An 18,531-nucleotide genomic window follows, 5' to 3' on the forward strand; every position below is an offset into this window, starting at 1 on the left:
GAAGGTTGTCATTTTACCTCCACACACGCTCTGCATTCACACGTACGCACACACATACAAACAAGTAATAAGAAATAAAGAACCTGGACACAGAGGTGCAAGGGGGCGGGCCAGATCCTAGCCTTTCTAACTTTGCAGGACTTGCTGAGTTTAGGCCCTTGACTTCCAGTTCTGAGGAAGGAGGTTCCCTGTCTAAGCCCATCCTTCCTTTTGTCCTTCTGCCCAGTCCCAAAGATGCCTTCCGAGCAGTGAAGAAGAGAATTGTGGGGAATAAGAACTTTCACGAGGTCATGCTGGCTCTCACGGTGAGTACCTGTCTGTCCTCTGTGACCATGACCATGCTGGAACATAATCTGCTGAAAGCCTCCTCCCTTGGGCCCAGTGGGATTCCTTTCCACCCTTGGGTTTTCTATCCAGATACTAGAAAGGACCATGGGCAAATGACCTTCTGATCCACACTGTAGGTAGATGTTGATAACAAGCAAGGGTAGCCAGAAAGGTCCTCTCAGCCCCCAGCATGGGGAGCAGACATACCAGGGCCACTTTCCTTCACCACCACTGGCAGACAAGAACTTAGTAAACCCAGGCCAGGGGAGGGGTTGTGGCTGACATATTGAGTGTCCCCAAAACAAACGCCAGTGTCCAGGAACAGGCCTGACCACCATACACCAGTGAGCCAGGCCAGGATAGGTGCCAGGCACAGCAAGCATCTGGGCTTCAGGGCAGTCTGCCTGGGGAGTGGGCAGGAATGCCCCCTACCCTGCCCTCCCCCGAGTAGCACATCTGGACAGTGTGATAAACCGTGATGCAAGGGCCATCCTGCTGGCCACAGGGAAGGAAGGCCGGTGCTTGGTCCGAAGGCCACTGCATCACCAATGGGGAAGCTCAGGGTGTGTGATTCCTCACGGAGAGCGACCTCGCTTCTAGAGCACATCAGCTTGGAAGTGGGGTCGGGGTGCACCTCAGGGTGCAGGAGGCCCTGACGCCGTCTTTCCTCAGGGACGGAGTCTCGGGCAGCCCACCACCCTCTCCGTGTCCCAGTTCCTCACACAGCACTGCCTGCCACCTCCACGTTCCCCACGCTCCCTTCAGGAAGTGCCCTCTCCTCTGCGATCTCGGAGGAGCCTCGAAGGGGCAGCTGGGTACTTCTCTGATGGGGGCACTCTTCCCGGCGTCTCTCGCGCTGCAGGTCTTGGAAACGTGCGTCAAGAACTGTGGGCACCGCTTCCACGTACTGGTGGCCAGCCAGGACTTTGTGGAGGGCGTGCTGGTGAGGACCATCCTGCCCAAGAACAACCCACCCACCGTCGTGCACGACAAGGTGCTGAGCCTCATCCAGGTACGCTCCGCAGCCGCCAGGGCCGAGATGCCTGGGGAGGGCGGCCGGGGCCCGGGCTCCCTTGCTGCCATCCACATCTGGCTCTCAGCCTCTGAGCAGCTACTCGTGAGTGTGGCGAAGCTTGTCCCTGGTGGTGTGCCACACGCGCGTAGTCAGAGAACCGAGAAGGAAACAGGGAAGCACTTCTGTCCCATCTGGAGGTCAGGGCGGGGCAGGCTCATGGGGAAGAAGGTGAACAGTGGTTACCGGCCATGTCCCCTTGTCCCCTCTCAGTCCTGGGCCGACGCGTTCCGCAGCTCGCCTGATTTGACAGGTGTTGTGGCCGTGTACGAGGACCTGCGGAGGAAGGGCCTGGAGTTCCCCATGACTGACTTGGACATGCTGTCACCCATTCACACGCCCCAGAGGGTGAGGAGAGCTGGGGGAGGGGTGGGGGGGCTCCCCCAAGGAATGGGCAGCACCTTTCTCACCTTGTCCTTTGTCCCCAGACTGTGTTCAACTCAGAGACGCCCTCAGGACAGGACTCCCTGAGCTCTGACACCAGTCAGCGAGGGGACCTGAGCCAGCAGGCCTCCCCTCTGCCCCCACCAGCCGTGCTTCCAGGTGACACACCCATCACGCCAACTCCTGAGCAGGTAAACAGACCAGCCTGTTGGCAGAGCCATCAGGTCAGGGCAGGTGTCAGGGAGAACCTGTCACTGGAAATTCCTTCCTCCTCCCCGCAGCCAGCCGGGTACCTCACACTTCCTGTCTTCAGCATAAGACTGGAGGAGGTAAATTTCACTCACCCAGAGTCACACAGCTCATCAGAGTCAACTGGGATTCAAGCTCAGGCCTGCCTAACTACTGGCAGTCCAGTCTAGTTCCTTTAGCCATTTTCTTTCTTTTTTTCCTTTTTTCTATTTTTAAAAAAATTTTATTTATTTATTTATTTGAGAGAGAGAGAGAGAGAGAGAATGGGTGTGCCATGTCCTCCAGCTACTACAAACAAACTCCAAACGCATGCGCCACCTTGTGTATCTGGCTTATGTGGGTCTTGGGGAATCAAACCAAGGTCCTTTGGCTTTGCAGGCAAATGCCTTAACTGCTAAGCCATCTCTCCAGCCCCTCCTTTATCCATTTTCCAAACTCTGCCCTCCATGGAGCCCCAGGGCATCATGACAAGTAAAGAAATGACCCGCAGGCAGCCCCCTCAACCAGAGCTGCTCTGCTTTATTTGGTGAATAATGTGGCTACATGAAGTTTCATCTGAAATGAGATTCTGGCTGAAGTCAAGAATTAAACATTTGCACCAAACTATAAAGTTCATGTACATTGCACTTTGATGCTTCCCACCAGGCCTCACGCAGTTGTTGAGGCCTGTGGCTGCCTCTGGAGGGTTACCTACCTGAGACCAGGTGGCTGTTCTCTGGGTGCTTGGTCATTTGAGATGTCGTGCTGAGCCAGGGTTGAGGCCTGCACAGTGGGGTGCTCACTTTTGAGGCATTCAAAAGCTTCACACCCATCGTGGGCTAAGTGTGAAGGCTTAGTGGCTGGGTGTGCTGGTGGTAAAGACAGAAGCGGGATGGAAATGGAGAAGGCAGCGCTCTGCAAAGGGCTGCCCCCACTGACAGCTTGTGTGCTCAGTCACTGTGTGTTCGCAGGAAAATGTCCATGCTATCTCACTGCAAATTATGACATCAATCCCCAGAATTACAAAGATTACTAGAGAAGATGTACACACTGCACAAAAGAATTAATGAAGTATAAAAAATTGTAAAACTGCCCTGTAATCAAAAAAAAAACAAAACTCTGCCATGATTCTAGCATCTATGTGAACCAACACTGGTCACTTCTAGTGCTAGAAGGTTCTTAAACAAAACTGAGTGTTGTTGTTAAATTTCGTAATCCCTTTTTGCCTCATGGGGCACATGAGGGAATGCCCAGGCTCCTTTGTGGTCGGGTCCCTTCAGTTTTGTATGTGTCAGGTTGACGATCCACAGCTTCTCCACTCACACCAAGCGTACCAAGCCAAGGACACCAAGCACTGTGGGTCATAGATGTGGGGTACCATAACGAACACTCTGTTTGCCTCTGAGTGCCCACTTCTTCATTTGTCCAAGCTAAGTGAGGGCATCTGAGGTCTACTGTGGCAGTATGTGTTCAGTGCTTGGCACTTTTTAAGATGGCAATTGTTGCAGTCAGGTTCACATTGCTGGTAGAAATCAACCAACCAAGAGCAGCTTGAGGGGAAAAAAAAAAAAGAGGTTTATTTTGGCTTACAGGCTTAAGGGGGAAGCTTCACGATAGCAGGAGAAAACAATGGCATGAGCAGAGGGCAGACATCACCCCCTGGTCAACACAAAGTAGACAATACAACAGAAGGGTGTGCCAAACACTGGCAAGGGGAAACTGGCTATATATAACACCCGTTAATTCTCAAATCTCCATCAGCTGGGGACCTAGCATTCAGACCACCTAAGTTTATGGGGAACACCTGAATCAAACCACCACAGCAATAAATGGTGAATTCAACAATTTAGGATAGACCTCCTAGCTGCCAGACCCATGAGTTATCCCCTGATAAAAGAGTTTTCAGCCAGACACACCTTGGGGGCCTTCATGTATTTCTTCACAGTGTAGGGTCCGTGAAGATACATAGGTCCCACCACAAAGACACCTATACCAGTGGCCCCCACGACCTCATCTGTTTGAGGACATTTGAGCACCTTTACTGGTAATATGTCCCCATGCCTCACAGCTTGGCTCCCTTTGATCACTGGAACAAGTACTGAATCTGAGTTTCAAGCTCAAGGCGGGTAGGAGGGCCAGGACTCACTCTTGGCTAAGCTTGGGGCACTAAAGCAGACCAGGAGCAAGACAGACTCTCAGTTCACCTTGGGGTGGAGAGATCCCTGTCCTCTCAGGCAGTCGGGGCCTGCAGCCTCCTAACTCCACTGGGGAGGCCACCATCCCCCAGGGCCTCGTTAGCTGCCAACCTTAGCCCAGGAGGTACAGGTGATCTCCCAGGCGGGCTCGGTGGCTCCTTCCCTCAGCTGGTCACACTCCTTTCTGCCTCTCCCTGGACTTAGCTCCTAGTTTGAAGATGGCAATGGTTGGTAGCATTTCTGTGAGGGGTCTGTCTGGTGGGTGTGCCCTCCGTGGGCCTCCGAGTGCAGGCTGTGCACAGGAGTCAGGAGGGAGGCTGCCCAGAGAGGGTGCTGCCAGGACACTCCTTTGGGAAACACCAGGGCCAAGTTCTGTCGCTGGGCGCAGCACAGGCTCCCGGCTTCTCTTCCCTCACAGTGGTGCCTTTCAGATTGGAAAGCTGCGCAGTGAGCTGGAGATGGTGAGTGGAAATGTACGGGTGATGTCAGAGATGCTGACGGAGCTGGTGCCCACCCAAGCAGAGCCTGAAGACCTGGAGCTGCTGCAGGTGAGCCCACGGCCCCCCGCCAGGCTCATCCTCCTCTGCCCCCCACTGGTGACTGCGTGCCGGCCAGCCTTCAGGTTTTGCTGGGGGCTCTCACTCAGTGGGGGACATAAACCAGACTGGACTTCATTTAGAGAGCCGCTGCGCTCCTTTGTAGTCCCTCTTCCTCCGTGTACTGCTTGACTACAAGTTGGACGTGAGATCAAACGAGGTACTGTATGTGAAGCACCCAGTGACGGTGACGGTGAGGAGGGGTGTGCTGCCATCATGGACGAGGGAGCAAGAGCAGGGACAGAGCAACTCTGAGATGGGTGACTGTTCTTGGGGAGTCAGGCAAGTGGGAGCTGTTGGATTTTACAGGACTCCTGGAGTGAAGGGAAATGCAGCGTCCCTGTGGTTGCCTCAGAGAGGTACCCAGAGGTACTGGGGCCCATGAGTCTCCAGAATTTTCAGTTATTATTTATTTGTTTATATCTATTTTATGAGAGAGAGAGAGAGAGAGGCAGATAGAGATAGAGAGATTGGGTGCACCAGGGCCTCCAGCCACTGCAAACGGACTCCAGCTGCATATGCCATCTTGTGTATCTGGCTTTATGTGGGTACTGGGTAATTGAACCAGGGTCCTTCAGCTTTGCAGACAGGCTCCTTAACTGCTGAGCCATCCCTCCAGCCCGTGTGATACGGTTCTTAATATGTTCCTCTGATTTCTCATCACTCTCCTACCAGTCCTCACAGCCCTTGAGAGCAAGTCTCACAGGCCAACTGTCCAGGGGTGGGGAATAAAACAGGAGTGTTCTTTATAAGTAGGGTCTCACTAGCCCAAGCTGGCCTCTGTCAGCCTCCAGAGTGCTGGGGTTAAAAGCATGTTCCACCATGCCCAGCAAAGTAGGAGTGTCTTCACTGAATGGACACGAAAGTGTGAGCACTAGTGAGAAAAGATGGAGTAAGGGTGGCTGTGGTGCCCTTAGCTTCATGCACGCTAAGCCACGGCCTGTGGCCTGTGAGCAACCCAGCCGGCAAGGAACCTGGGACAACTCCTATGTGACGGGTACTCCCAGCATGCCAGGCTCAGCATAGGCACTTTACATATGCTCCCTCGTATCTCTGATCGAGCCCAGGAAGCAAAGGCAAAGGGGGCTTGTCTACCATGGCCGGGGCCTGCCACTGGTAGATAGCAGTGCTGGCATTTCAGCCCAGGCGCCTGGAGAAGGGAGCCAGTTTCAAGCTCTGCTCTTCTGAAGCTCTCAAGGAGGTCAGTAAGGGAGTGGAAGCAGCCACGAATGTTCTTGATCGTGGAAGGAAGAAAGAGTAGGGCCCAGGATGTTGCAAGTCACCCCGAGCTTCCCAGCCGCGTGGTAACGAGAAATGAAGAAACCCCAGAGGGCCTCTCCCAGGAGGATGTGAGTAACAGGGCCCACCAGAAGCCAAAACAAACACTGGAGAAGAGCCTGGCCTTCCAGGATAGAAGGGCACTGGCCCCGAGCCACTGTCAGCCAGGCCAGCAGCTGTCTGAGCCACAAGTCCGTGATCAGGTGGCAGGTGCCTTAGAAAAGGGTCTTGTTTTTTATAGCTCAGGCAGGCCTGGAACTTTCCACACACACACACACACACCCGGCTTCAGTCTCCTGAGTGGTAGAGTTACAGGTGCATACCACCACATCTGCCTGTTTTCTTTTTTTTCTTTTTCCAAAATAAGTTTAAATGTGGTTAAAAGTCAATCAGTAACACAATCACTAAATGCAGTGTGGGATCCTGAAGGGGGGAGGGGCAGAAAAACTGGTGAAACCTGAGTAAAGTCCGAGTTTGGCGTGTGGGGTCCTACCACCCTTAAAGCCTTAGTGATGACAAGCGGTGACTGGGTGAAGGTGCCTGAGCACTCTGTCATCATTACAACTCTTCTGCAAACCTAAATTTATTCCAAGATGAGTTTGCGTATGTATCTGTATGTATGTTGAAGCACAGTCTCACTGTATAGCTCAGGCTGGCCTGGAACTTACCATGTGCCTGGCTCAGCTTCCCACGTACTAAGATTAAATTCATGTGTCATCCCTGCCCCAAAGTAAAATTTATCAAAAAAGGGGGGGAAAAAGTTGGGCCTGGTGGTGCACATCTTTAATCCCAGCACTCGGGAGGTATATACAGGAGGATCGCTGTGAGTTCAAAGCCAGCCTGGGACTACAGAGTGTCAAGTCAGTCTGAGCTAGTGTGAGACCCTACCTCAACAACAACAACAACAAAAGAAAGCGGGCTAGGGAGATGGCTCAGCAGTTAAAGCAAAGCCTGCTGGCCCAGATTCAATTCCCTGTCCACTCACGTAAAACCAGATAAGCATCCATTTGCAGCAGAAGATTCTAGCACACCCATACACAGACTCACACATACACACACGTATGTGCGCATGTTCACACACACACTCGAAATTTTTTTTTGTTTTTCGAGGTAGGGTCTCACTCTAGTCCAGACTGACCTGGAACTAACTATGTAGTCTCAGGGTGGCCTCAAACTCACAGCGATCCTCCTACCTCTGCCTCCCGAGTGCTGGGATTCAAGGCATGTGCCACCACACCTGGCTCAAATAATTTTTAAAAACAAAAACAAAAACAGGTATGGTAGTGCACACCTTGAATCCCAGCACTGGGGAAGCAGTGGTAGGTGGAGCACCAAGAGTTCGAGGCCACCCTGAGACTACATAGTGAATCCCAGCTCATCAAGACCCTATCTGGAAAAATTAAAAAAAAAAATTTTTTTTAAAAGGCAATGAGAATAATAAGGCAAAAACTCAGAATCAAAGTACATGCATGAGGGTTGGCGTCGTCTAGCTTACTGAGAATGCAGCGCAGAAAGTAGAGTATTTATTTATTTATCTATGAGAGAGCGAGAATAGGTGCACCAGGCCTTAGCCCCTGTAAACGAACTCCAGATGCATGTGTCACCTTGTGTGTGGTGCTGGGGAATTGAACCCTGGTCCTTAGGCTTCATAGTCAAGCACCTTAATTGCTAAGCCATCTCTTCAGCCCCACTTTTCTGCATTTAAATTTTAGTGCAACGCATGGTAGTCCCAGCTACTCAGGAAGCTGTGACTGGAGGGTCTCAGACTATGAGCAACACTTTGGCAACATAGCGAGACACACACACACACCCACACACCCCCCATCTATCTCACAATTAAGTAATCTAATTACAGTGTCACACCCTGAGAAGTGAAATTGAAATCAAGTTTATTAAACCCCAAAAGGCTGTTCCGCAGAGCATGGAAGCCCAGCATGGAGACCTGTCCCCCCTCCAGGGCAAGCGTAGCCTGAAGCGCATCTATCAGGGACCTCCGTGCCCTGCCGCGTGGCGCTGATGCCCCGCTTCCCTCCCGCAGGAGCTGAACCGCACTTGCCGCGCTATGCAGCAGCGGGTCCTGGAGCTCATCCCGCGCATCTCCAACGAGCAGCTCACCGAGGAGCTGCTCATGGTCAACGACAACCTCAACAACGTGTTTCTGCGTCACGAACGGTAGCCCTGCCCTTCCCCCGGCCCCTGTCCCCCGACCCCCTGCGCTGTCAGTGTACCTAGCGTCCCTCTCAAGCACAAGGCAAGCTGCCAAGGCCTCGTGCTCTCAACCGCCCTGCCCGTCACAGAGCTGGTCGGTAGCACCGCCTGGGAAGCGTGCGGCGTGCCTGGGGAGCAGTGATGGCGAGTGTCCCGGCCTCCCCCTGCCCCTCCTGCCTCTTCTGATGTCCATTCAGCGGACACTCACTGAGAGGTTTCTAGCCAGCTGAGGGGGGCTAGGGCCGCTGCCGGTCACATCTGGCTAGCCCCTTCCCCTTTCCCCAGTAAAGGGCAGCGTCCCCTCCCTGCTATCTCCGGGTGAGTTGTGCACCAGTCCCCAAAACCCCAACACTCGGGTCTCAGGCCTCCTGCCTGCCAGTGCGTCCCATCCACCAGTCCTCAGGGTCCTCGTTGATCCTCAGCCCAGCTGTCAGGCAGGTGCCCACAGACATGGCATGTGTCGCAGTGATGTCCCTTATGCAAAACCATGATTCTAAAAGGCCACAGATTAATGTCTTCTCCATCCACCTCCCCAGTCCTTTGGCCCCGAAGTGGTCAGGGTTGGGGACATGTCCTTTCCTATGCCACCATGAACAAACACACACACACACACGCCAGTGTAGAAGGAGGTAACTGAGACAGTTGGCAAAGCTACCCTCACCCGCTCTTGTGCTGAGTGACCGCGTTCCTCTTCTCGTCTGTGTGTTCCTCTCTCGAGTTTCTTGCCATCATTAGGGTGGCCTTATAACTGATGGTTTAAATTGGGATCCTTGTGCAAGTGAAAGAAGGCTCTGCTAATAATTGTGGGGATAGCAGGTGTACACTGGCTCTGTCCAGGACAGGCCAGGTCATCGTGTCCCTCTAATGGTGACTGATGTTGAGACCTACCGTGGATGGTTCTACTGGAGCTCAGCATCTCAGTGCTGCCCTTCAACTAGGATCTCTCCTGTCCTGTAGGTTTGAACGGTTCCGAACAGGCAAGGCCACCAAGGTGAGGAAATGATGTCTATCCTGAGACTGGATCATACTGGTTTTTGTTGTTGTTGTTGTTGTTGTTTTGGGGTTTTGGGGGGTTTTTTTCAAGGTAGGGTCTCACTCTAGCCCAGGCTGACCTGGATTTCACTATGTAGTCTCAGGGTGGCCTCAAATGCCCAGTGATCCTGCCACCTCTGCCTCCTGAGTACTGGGATTAAAGGCGAGCGCCACCATGCCTGGCTTGGATCATACTGTGTTGATGGAAAGTTATCCTTGTCCCTGATCTGCACATACTGCTGGTGCTTTCCCGGACTCATAGGAAGTCTCTTCTAACTTCTTGTATCACGGTCCCTTTAAAAGTGTTAAGGCTCCACCACCCAGTGGTGCTCCAGAGCCTCCCCAGCCTCCCAGAGGGACAGCAGAGTGGGAGCCCAAGGAGAGGCAGATGCAGTAGTGGAGAATGTGACCCCGGTGTGGCTGGCAGAGGATGAGGCTGCACACAAGGAGGATGACCGGGTGTCTCCCCTCTCCCCAGGCTCCCAGTGAGGCAGAGCCGACCACGGACCTGATTGACATGGGCCCCGACCCCGCAGCCGCCAGCAGCCTCTCATCCCAGCTGGCAGGAATGAGTAAGTGTGGCTGGGATGCTCCTAGGCCAGTCATCAACACCAGAACACTGCTCCAGACCTCACCTTGCGAGGGGCCCAAGCCAAATTTTGCTGCAAGGTTGGGCACTCAGGACAAAAGCACATGGAGCACCTGGGACCCCCGGGGGTCCTGCGCCCTGTGTGTGTACATATGTATGTGGGGGGGGGTGATGCGGGTAGGTAGGTGTGCATGTGCCATGACGTGTGTGGAGGTCAGAGAACACCAAGCACTTTGTCCACTGAGCCATCTCCCTTGGCGCCAGATCCCATTTTTGAACATTCAAATCAGATCACTGTCCTACTGCCCAGCCTGTGCTTCTAACAGATGAAACAGCAGCATTTTCCTGTTCTCTAATCTGCACCTGGAGAGGATGGCTGTGCCCCACCTTAGAGATGGCACAGTAAAGCAGAGAGGAAGTAGCTCGATGCCCCTTAGACAGCAGGCAGCTATCCCACCCGACACCCATACCCCCGGGGCTGTCACTGTGTCTGGTGTCCTCTGGGAACAGGAGCCCTGGCTGCCTTCCTTGACGCTGTGCTCTCCCCAAACCTCTGGCCGCTCCTCAGCACCCAGCCCTGAGCCCAGCAGGGAGACACGAGGACAGTGGGTTTCACGTGGCCATTCTGTCCCTTCAGACTTGGGCTCCAGCAGTGTGAGAGACGGCCTGCAGTCTCTGGGGGCCCCAGGCCACCTGGAAGACGACTTTGACATGTTTGCCCTGACACGGAGCAGCTCACTGGCTGAGCAGCGGAAAGGGTGAGTGGTGCCCGGCCCTGGCTTGGGGGTAGTCACACTGGAGAAAAGTCCAACCAGCGCAACGTAGCCCAGAGAGTCCCGTGTTCCAGAGACAGGCGGTGTGCCCCACGGGCAGGGATGGGTTGGAAAACGATGCCTTCATCTAACCAGAGTGGGTACTGAGGCTGGCCATGAGCCCCAGGCCAGCCACTGGCATTGGGCAGCCCTAAAGGAGTCTGTCCAAAACAGTATAGCTGGCCCGCCTCCCTCTGCACTACACAGCCTAGACCAGGCCCAGAGAAGCATTAGCGACTTCAGTTCAAGTCCACTGTTCCACAACCACCCTTAATATTCAGAAGAGTCCCTGTGGCCCTACACAGGTATTCCACTTTGCACGCAAGGTCAGGTTCTGCCTTCCCTGTGAGCTGTCCATCTTTAGGGACTTGCTATCAGCAGTCATAGCCTTTGATGGACTGGGCCTCCGAGGACCCCGCCCCTTGCCTTCTTCCACACAGACTGTGTACTTGCAGGTCCGAAGAAAGTTCGGTTGCTTTCTTCATCTCTTTGCTTTTAAGCCCAGGGCTGAGTTGTGGGCAGCCAGGGTTCTTAGAGCCAAGGAAAGAAACCTCCTAGGTACTCCCACTTGGCTTCTTTTTTGTTAATATTTTATTTATTTATTTATTTAAGAGATAGAGAATGAGAATGGGCGCACCAGGGCCTCTAACCATTGCAATGAACTCCAGATGCATGTGCCACCATGTGCATCTGGCTTACTTGGGTTCTGAGAAATCAAACCTGAGCCCTTAAGCTTCACAGGCAGGTGCATTAACTGCTAAGCTGTCTCTCCAGCCCCCACTTGGCTTCTTTAATATTTTTTGTTTATTTTTATTTATTTATCTGAGAGTGACAGACAGAGAGGAGGAAAGAGAGAGAGAATGGGCACGTCATGGCTTCCAGCCACTGCAAATGAACTCCAGATGTGTGCGCCCCTTGTGCATCTGGCTAACGTGGGTCCTGGGGAATCGAGTCTCAAACCGGGGTCCTTAGGCTTCACAGGCAAGCGCTTAACCGCTAAGCCATCTCTCCAGCGCCACACTTGGCTTCTTAATGGTTACTTGGGTGTCTTTGAGAACTCCGCCATGGCCAACAGAGAGTCTAGGGATTTGTAGCCCATATCTGCAGAGCCAAGTGCAATCTAGCAGGCAGAAGCTGGCCTGTGTCCATGAGACTGCTCCTGGCCCTGCCTCTGACCAGAGCCAATCTGATCTGTGAGCCAGGTTTTTCTTTACTTCAAGCAATCTGTACTCCCAAGCCCAGGGGCTCTGAGACCAACAGCTCCTGGCTGCCGTAGAGTTAGGGAAGTTGCCAAGAGTGTTATGCAGGTGGAAGCTAATGAGTCTGCTGGGACCTGCGGCCCTGTCCACCTAGGCCCCAGAAGGCAGCACTGCTGACTGCGCTGGACAGCACCTGCTGCTGGGCCGGGCCTGCCAGCCTGGCTGAGGCCCACGCCTGCACCATGATGCCTTGCCTCCACAGGGAAGGCACTTGCCCCCCAGGGCCTGCAGTTCCTCGCAGTGGAGTGCGCAGCCATTGCTGTGCGGCGCGGCTGTGCCTCAGGGACCGGCAGCCACGCAGAGGGTTTGGGGTGGGGGGGGGAGGCTGGAAGGATTTTAGGCATAGCATGCGCAAAGGCTCAGAGGGCCGGAGGGAGAAATGTGTTGTGGCCCCCCTCACAGCGTGCACGGATGGATTCAGATGCTGGAAGGTAGCAGGGCCATTGGCCGCACAAAGGTTTCTTGCTAACGTCGGCAGTAGGGAGCCAGAGGAAGATTTCCAGGCAGATGTGCATCATTGAAATTCCCTTTGCCTGGAGCAGCTGAGGAGGCATCCTTCTCAGGCCTGCCTAGGCACTGGTCCGCACGCCAGCAGAGTGCACCCGTGGAGGGAGGGCCCGAGCTCCGAGGCCCTCTTCCCTTGACTCTGGCTGGCTGGTGAGCCCCTCCTCCCACTGCCGGTGGATCGCCAGTCCTGCCTACCTGGCTGGCCTTTTCTGCCCAGACGGTGTCTAGCCGCCACCGCCTCCACCCTGCTGCAGCTGGTTCTGCCTGGGCCGGCAGGAAGCCGCCACCTGGTTTGCTGTCCACTGGGGTGCATTCAATGGGGCCCTCCCTGTGCATGCCATGCCGGGTACCTGAAGCACCTAGAAACATCACATCAGGTGCCCTCAGGCCCCAGGCCCTGCCCAGCAGCCTCACAGACCACACGAGTCAGGGCCCTCCTTGCTCTAAGCATAACTCCTAGCCCAGAGTCGACAGCCTTGCCAAGGTTGTGTGAGGGCTTCTTCCAGAGGGTCACACTGGTCCCCTGGGGCCAGACACGGGTGACAAGGAGCACTTTCAAGAGCAAAGGGCTCCTGTGAGTGACCCGGCTGGGCATGCTAGTCCCTCCCTTTGCCTGGACGTGCGTTCCCTGAATCCCAGGCCTCCTCAGGCCGAGCTGGAGATCTGAGGGGCTGAGCCCAACCTCAGCTCCGCCCCCGGCTTCAGGGCGGCTCTGGAGCAGCCCTGCAAGTACCACCAGCCTGCTGGCCATGTGACCCCAAGAAGGAACAGCCAGCACTCTTAGCTGGGCCTCCTGAGGGGGGAATAACCAGGTCCCTGGAATGGGGCTGTTACTCCAGAAGGTTCCTTTAATGGCAGCCTACCCCATCCCCAGGAAGGGAGCCCCGCATTGCACAAATCCAGTGTGACATGTTCTCCAGTTCTGAAGTCCCCAGCATTAGCACAGTGACAGATGCCTCCCCCCGCAGAAGACTCCACCTTGGCTGCACCTGGCCAGGAGCCCTGTGGCTGCCTTCCTTGCCTCCAGGCTGGATGGCAGGACTGATGTCTGCCCCCCCCCATTCAGTGAGAACAGCCATCTCCTCCCGGCACTGCACCCCCCCCACCCCACAGTAGCGGGTGGAGACACTGGGTGCCTCTCCTAAACCCAGCGACCTTGCTGCACCTCACTCTCAGCACATTTTCCTTCCCTGACCTCTTCTACCTGGCTGGCCGCCCTCTAGAGACATCTAGAAAAGCCGTCAGGGTAGTGAGAATGAGCCCTCTGCAGCCAGCACGCTCATTTCGGTAGCCGGAAAGGACTCCCCCATCCAAATGCAGCCTTACACCAAACCATAGTTGATGAAATTATAAGACGGCAACTGCTCTGAAAGGAAAAATCTCCGTGACTGGGGTCTCTATTTCGCAGTCCCTCAGCTTGGGCAAATGGGGTCACTGCTGTTGGTAATCTTGCCCCTGGTCTTGGGCCCAAGCCCTCCCTGAAGTTTCCAGCTCTTGCTGATGCATGTCACATGGTGTACACATCTGAGCTGAATTCCCAGAGGCAGGAAATGGACCCCTTTCTTCCCATCCCCGACAGGCCTAGAGGGGAGGAGCCTTGGCCCAAGCCATCCTGTGACCTGAGCCCCCCTGCCCAGGCCCACCCCCTCAATCCTTGGCATGCCCGCTCTGTGTTTCAGGGTCAAGTACGAAGCCCCCCAAGCCACAGACGGCCTGGCTGGAGCCCTGGACGCCCGACAGCAGAGCGCCGGATCGGTAAGCACAGGGGCCCTGTCCCACCCAGGGCCTTCCAGAAGGAAGGGAGAACAGGCCACCCCAGCTGTGGGCCCACCGTGGGCTGGGTCCCGCTCAACACACCCAGGGCCCTTCGTGGCTAACGCCATCATTCCCAGCTGACCGCTAAGGTGGCTGCTGGGAGCCTCAGTCACCGGCTAGTGTTCACCCAGCAAGGAGTCAGGCCCAAGCCTGAATTAGGAGCTGGTGTCCAGCGGCCCTTGGTTCACCTCCCACCCACCTCCCACTAGCTGTAGGTCCTCAAGCAGGTTCACTTTCTGACCCTGAGTCTCTTCTTCTCTACCTGTCCACCTGGGGCTTCCGGGGACAGTGGCAGCTCTCAGCACTGCACAATTGTCCCCCACCCCCCGCCTCTCCACACACCGTTCAGTAGCCGGAGCGTGGGCAGAAGACAGCAAGATAGAGACAGACCCCAGGACACGCAGGACTCACGGGCACTCTCAGATCCCGTTAGATGCTTGTCCAAGTGTCGTGTTGGAGCCATGTCTGGCACGGCGCGCTCCGTGGCCTCCCTCCCCGCAGCAGGGGCTCTGAGCCCAAGCCTGTACCTTTGAATAGCTGCGCCCTGTGAGAACTGCTGTCGCCTAAGAGCCGCGTTGCTCTGGGAGAGAGCCAGAAACCGCACATCCGCCCCGGAGCTGGGGTACCAGGGCAAGAAGCGGGCCCCAGAGATCAGGGACGTGGAAGATGAACTGAAGACCAGCGGGCCTCCGGGGAGGGAAATGAGGTCTGAGGGGTGGCTGGGAGGACCATGGACCTCGTCCTAGGTGAGGGGTAGAGCCCTGAGCACAGGAAGGACATTACCAAAACGGTGGCTAGCAGACCACCAAGAGGCTAGGGACGCTCTTACGAGGGCTGCAGTCTGGTGACGCCCAGGACTCCGTCTGCATTTCTGTGGCTCCCGGCTTCTTTGGGTCACTGTCAGGTCAGAGCGGGACATGGGGCAGCAGGCTTCATGAAGGAGTCTAGGGTTTCCTGTGTGCTGCTCCAGGCACCGGCCTCCAAGCAGAGCATAGCTCAGCTCCAAGAGGCCTGCTGACAGGTAAGGGACACCAGGTGCCAGGAGTCACACTGTCCCGAGGAGCCAGCTAAGCCAAATCTGTGTTCATGGCCTCCAGCCGGATTTTCCCCGTAGAAGCCATGAGACAGGAAGCCCTTGTGTTGGAACTGGCATGGCGGAGGCCGTGCCTTGGGGCCCATCTAGAGTGCCACCCACTACCCTGGCTTTCTGTCTACTCGCCATCTGCCTCTCCCCTCAGTGGCAAGCTGAGTCTGTGGAGGTGTCAGGAGATAGGGATCTGAGGAGCTGAGCATCTTCGGCCAGGCTTGTTCCTGTCCCATGCTACGGCACAAAGCCCCTGTCCAGGGTGTAGCCCGCAGGCATCTCAGAACACGGGGTCCATTCTGTCCATGTACGGTGGGCCGCTGACTCGTGGCCCTGCCTCCGCTGCTTCGAGCCCATTCCCCACTCTCTGTCCTGGCCCTGCATCTTCTTACCCCTGGCCGGGCACGTGTGGCACAGTGGCAGGTCCTAGGCAGCTAAAGGAGGGAATCCCTGGGTCTGTACCTTACCAGGAAGCAACTATATGAGGAGGAAGCTCAACGCAGGGGCAAATAACTACTGAAGCCTCCACCTAGTTAGCCAGGCTGCCACCTCTGCCTGCCTGACTCTTGTCTTCCTTCCAGACCCCTGCCACACAGGCCCGCATCATGGAGGACATTGAGCAGTGGCTGTCCACGGACGTGGTAAGTCGGGGACCACCCCCTCCCGTCCCACCCACCTACTGGCAAGGATTCCAGTTGTCTCACAGAGTTGGACTGTCCAAAGCAAGGCTTGGTAGCACAGGTGTGTAACCTCAGCCCTTGGGAGGTGGAGGCAGAAGATTCGGGAGCTCAGAGTCATCCTCAGCTACATAGTTGGAGGTCACACGGGGCTACACAAGACCTTGTCTCCGAAACCAGAGTTGGACGTACCAAGAAGGGCCCCATAGAAAGCTGGTGAGGAGAGGCGAGAGTCAGCGCCTTCATCTGCGCTCACTCAGCCCTCTGCCAGCACAGCAGCCCTCTCGGCCGTGTGCCAGAGCCCGCGCCCCAGCGTGAGGTTCCCGAGAGTGTCGGCCGCCACACAGGAGGTGAGCTTGATTAGAGACAAGGAGGGACTAAGCTGTGTCCCACAACCGCTCCTGGACACCTATGGCCACTGGGCGGGAGACGCCACGATCTCCCCACTTCATATCAGAAGAGGCAGCTGGCTGCAAGTGCACCCAGGCCGTGGCCACTGCTCCCTAAAGGGACAGGGCCCAGGAGACAGGGGCCCCAAGCCAAGCCTCAGAAAGCAGAAAGGGCAGCAGTCAACATTTGACTCTAATGTCCAGGATTCCTTCCCCAGCATCTCCATCCCTCTCCGGTATGGCCACCAAACTTGAGCTCTTCTGGACCAAAGGCTCCTGTCTTTAAGTGGCAAAACATAGCCAGGCCAGGGGTCAGGACCTGGGCTCTGGAGTCTGGAGCAGAACCCTCACCGTCTCCACCCCGCCATCACCATTAGCTTTCTCAAATGACCCGTGTCTCAATTCCAGCCTTCCTTCCGCGGGGCTGCTCAGTCCACCTCTGGACCCTGGAAGGAAAGGAATTTGCATGCACTGAAGGCCGCTGGGAGCATGTTCTGTGCCGAGGCCCACTTTGCTTCCAGCACCCGTCAAGTTAGCCACAGCCTTCTTGTTTCAAAGGGAGGAAAAGCCAAGGTTCAGAGAAGTTGGGACAGCCAAGGCCCTGTGGCTCGGGCAGGGGTCAGGCTGAGCTGGTCCCCTGCAGTGGCTCTGTGGAGCCTGCCCTGCCGTGCCCAGTGGACTATGTTCCAGCAGCCCATAACCTCTGCTCTTTCCCTCCGCATTCTCAGGGGCGCAGTGCTGAGGAGGCCTCTGGTGTCACCAGTGAAGGTAACAGTCTCAACATGTCCCCCCTCCCTGCCCAGCCCCCGGCCTCCGAACCCACACTCCCTGCTCTCCTGCTAGAATTTGACAAGTTCCTGGAAGAACGGGCCAAAGCTGCTGATCGGTTGCCTAACCTGGCGAGCCCCTCATCTGAGGGGCCCCCGGGGCCCCCTCCTGGCCCAACCCCCCGGAGGAAGACCCAGGAAAAGGACGACGACATGTTGTTTGCCTTATGAGTGTGTGGTCTGGTACCCACAGCCCAGGGCCCCCCCCCCTCCTGGTGTTAAGGCTGCTCGAGGGTGGTGGTCCCCTTCCCCTCTCTGGGCCATACTGCCTGGATGCTGGAGCCGTGGGATGAATTGAGGGAACGGACTGGCTCTCCACTGGGATCACGGCTGCTCCTGCTTCCTGTCCGCATCCCACCATCCACTGTCTGCTGCGACCGCAGGGCCCCAGACAGGCTGAGTGACCCGGTTGACCTGGTGTGATGCTGCTTCCCCGGGGCTTCCCTGGCCTTTCCCAGAGGAGCCCCTCAGAACCCACACTGCCACAGCTCACCCATCTCCTGCCCCTACCCAGTGGGTCCTGCCTAGAGGCTTTGGCTAACTGTTGGGGGTGTGCCGTGATGGCCTTGCTGGTGAGCCACTGCCCAGGTACGAAGCTGCAAGGGTGGGGCAACGTAGGTGTCAAGATGAAACATTGGGGGTGCTGGGTGCCCAGAGCCCCCCAGTCCTGCCACTGCCTTTTTCCCACCCTTACTCTGTTCCCCCATCAGGCCTCCACCCACTTGGGGTCCACCCATTGGTTGGTCCTCTGGTATAGGCAGAGGTGCCTTTTGTATCCCTCAATAAAGATAGAAAAACGCCCTGCCCGTGTTGTTCAGCCTCCTTGTGGACAATGACTTGGCCTCACAAGGTCGCGACTTGCTTTGGGTTGAAGACCTGAGAGGTGGGTGTCTACAAGAGGACACTCCTAGTGACAGGACCGGGCACCTGTCCACAGCCACACAGGTGCCATCCAGCCTCACCGTGCGCATCCAGTGCGAGAGTGTTCCTGCCTCCCTGGGCTTGCCCCTGCCACCGTCTCCTCCAGTGGCTCTGCCCGCCTGCAGCCGTGGCAGCACCTTGATGAAGAGAGGCAGTTCGCATGAATGATGTTGGCATGTTGGGACAGCAGGCCGTGGGGAGGGTGGTGGTGCCAGCGATGGCCCAGGTACCAGCCTGTGTGCTGCCACTCTAGAGCTGCTTGGCTGTCTTGGCACACAGGCACTGGGTCGTATAGGTCAGGTGCAGGGAGCTCAGGGAAGGAAGTGCCATC

The 18,531-nt window shown here is 56.0% G+C and overlaps 1 protein-coding gene across 1 annotated transcript in view; it reads left to right on the plus strand.

The window, feature by feature from the left end:
- The window catches only part of Tom1 (target of myb1 membrane trafficking protein), a 39,213-nt gene extending 21,132 nt beyond the window's left edge, over nt 1–18,081 (plus strand). Inside the window, exons 3-15 of the mRNA XM_004650256.3 lie at nt 227–305; nt 1,190–1,339; nt 1,613–1,747; nt 1,828–1,974; nt 4,638–4,754; nt 8,119–8,252; nt 9,246–9,279; nt 9,799–9,892; nt 10,547–10,667; nt 14,167–14,242; nt 15,968–16,027; nt 17,181–17,220; nt 17,296–18,081. Of these exons, the coding sequence (XP_004650313.2) occupies nt 227–305; nt 1,190–1,339; nt 1,613–1,747; nt 1,828–1,974; nt 4,638–4,754; nt 8,119–8,252; nt 9,246–9,279; nt 9,799–9,892; nt 10,547–10,667; nt 14,167–14,242; nt 15,968–16,027; nt 17,181–17,220; nt 17,296–17,450 (1,342 nt within the window). The 3' untranslated portion in view covers nt 17,451–18,081. The remainder of the gene's footprint in view (nt 1–226; nt 306–1,189; nt 1,340–1,612; nt 1,748–1,827; nt 1,975–4,637; nt 4,755–8,118; nt 8,253–9,245; nt 9,280–9,798; nt 9,893–10,546; nt 10,668–14,166; nt 14,243–15,967; nt 16,028–17,180; nt 17,221–17,295) is intronic.
- Nucleotides 18,082–18,531: the final 450 nt, after the last annotated feature.

This window comes from Jaculus jaculus, chromosome 6 (assembly GCF_020740685.1).
Source record: "Jaculus jaculus isolate mJacJac1 chromosome 6, mJacJac1.mat.Y.cur, whole genome shotgun sequence".
Classification (NCBI taxonomy): Eukaryota; Metazoa; Chordata; class Mammalia; order Rodentia; family Dipodidae; genus Jaculus; species Jaculus jaculus.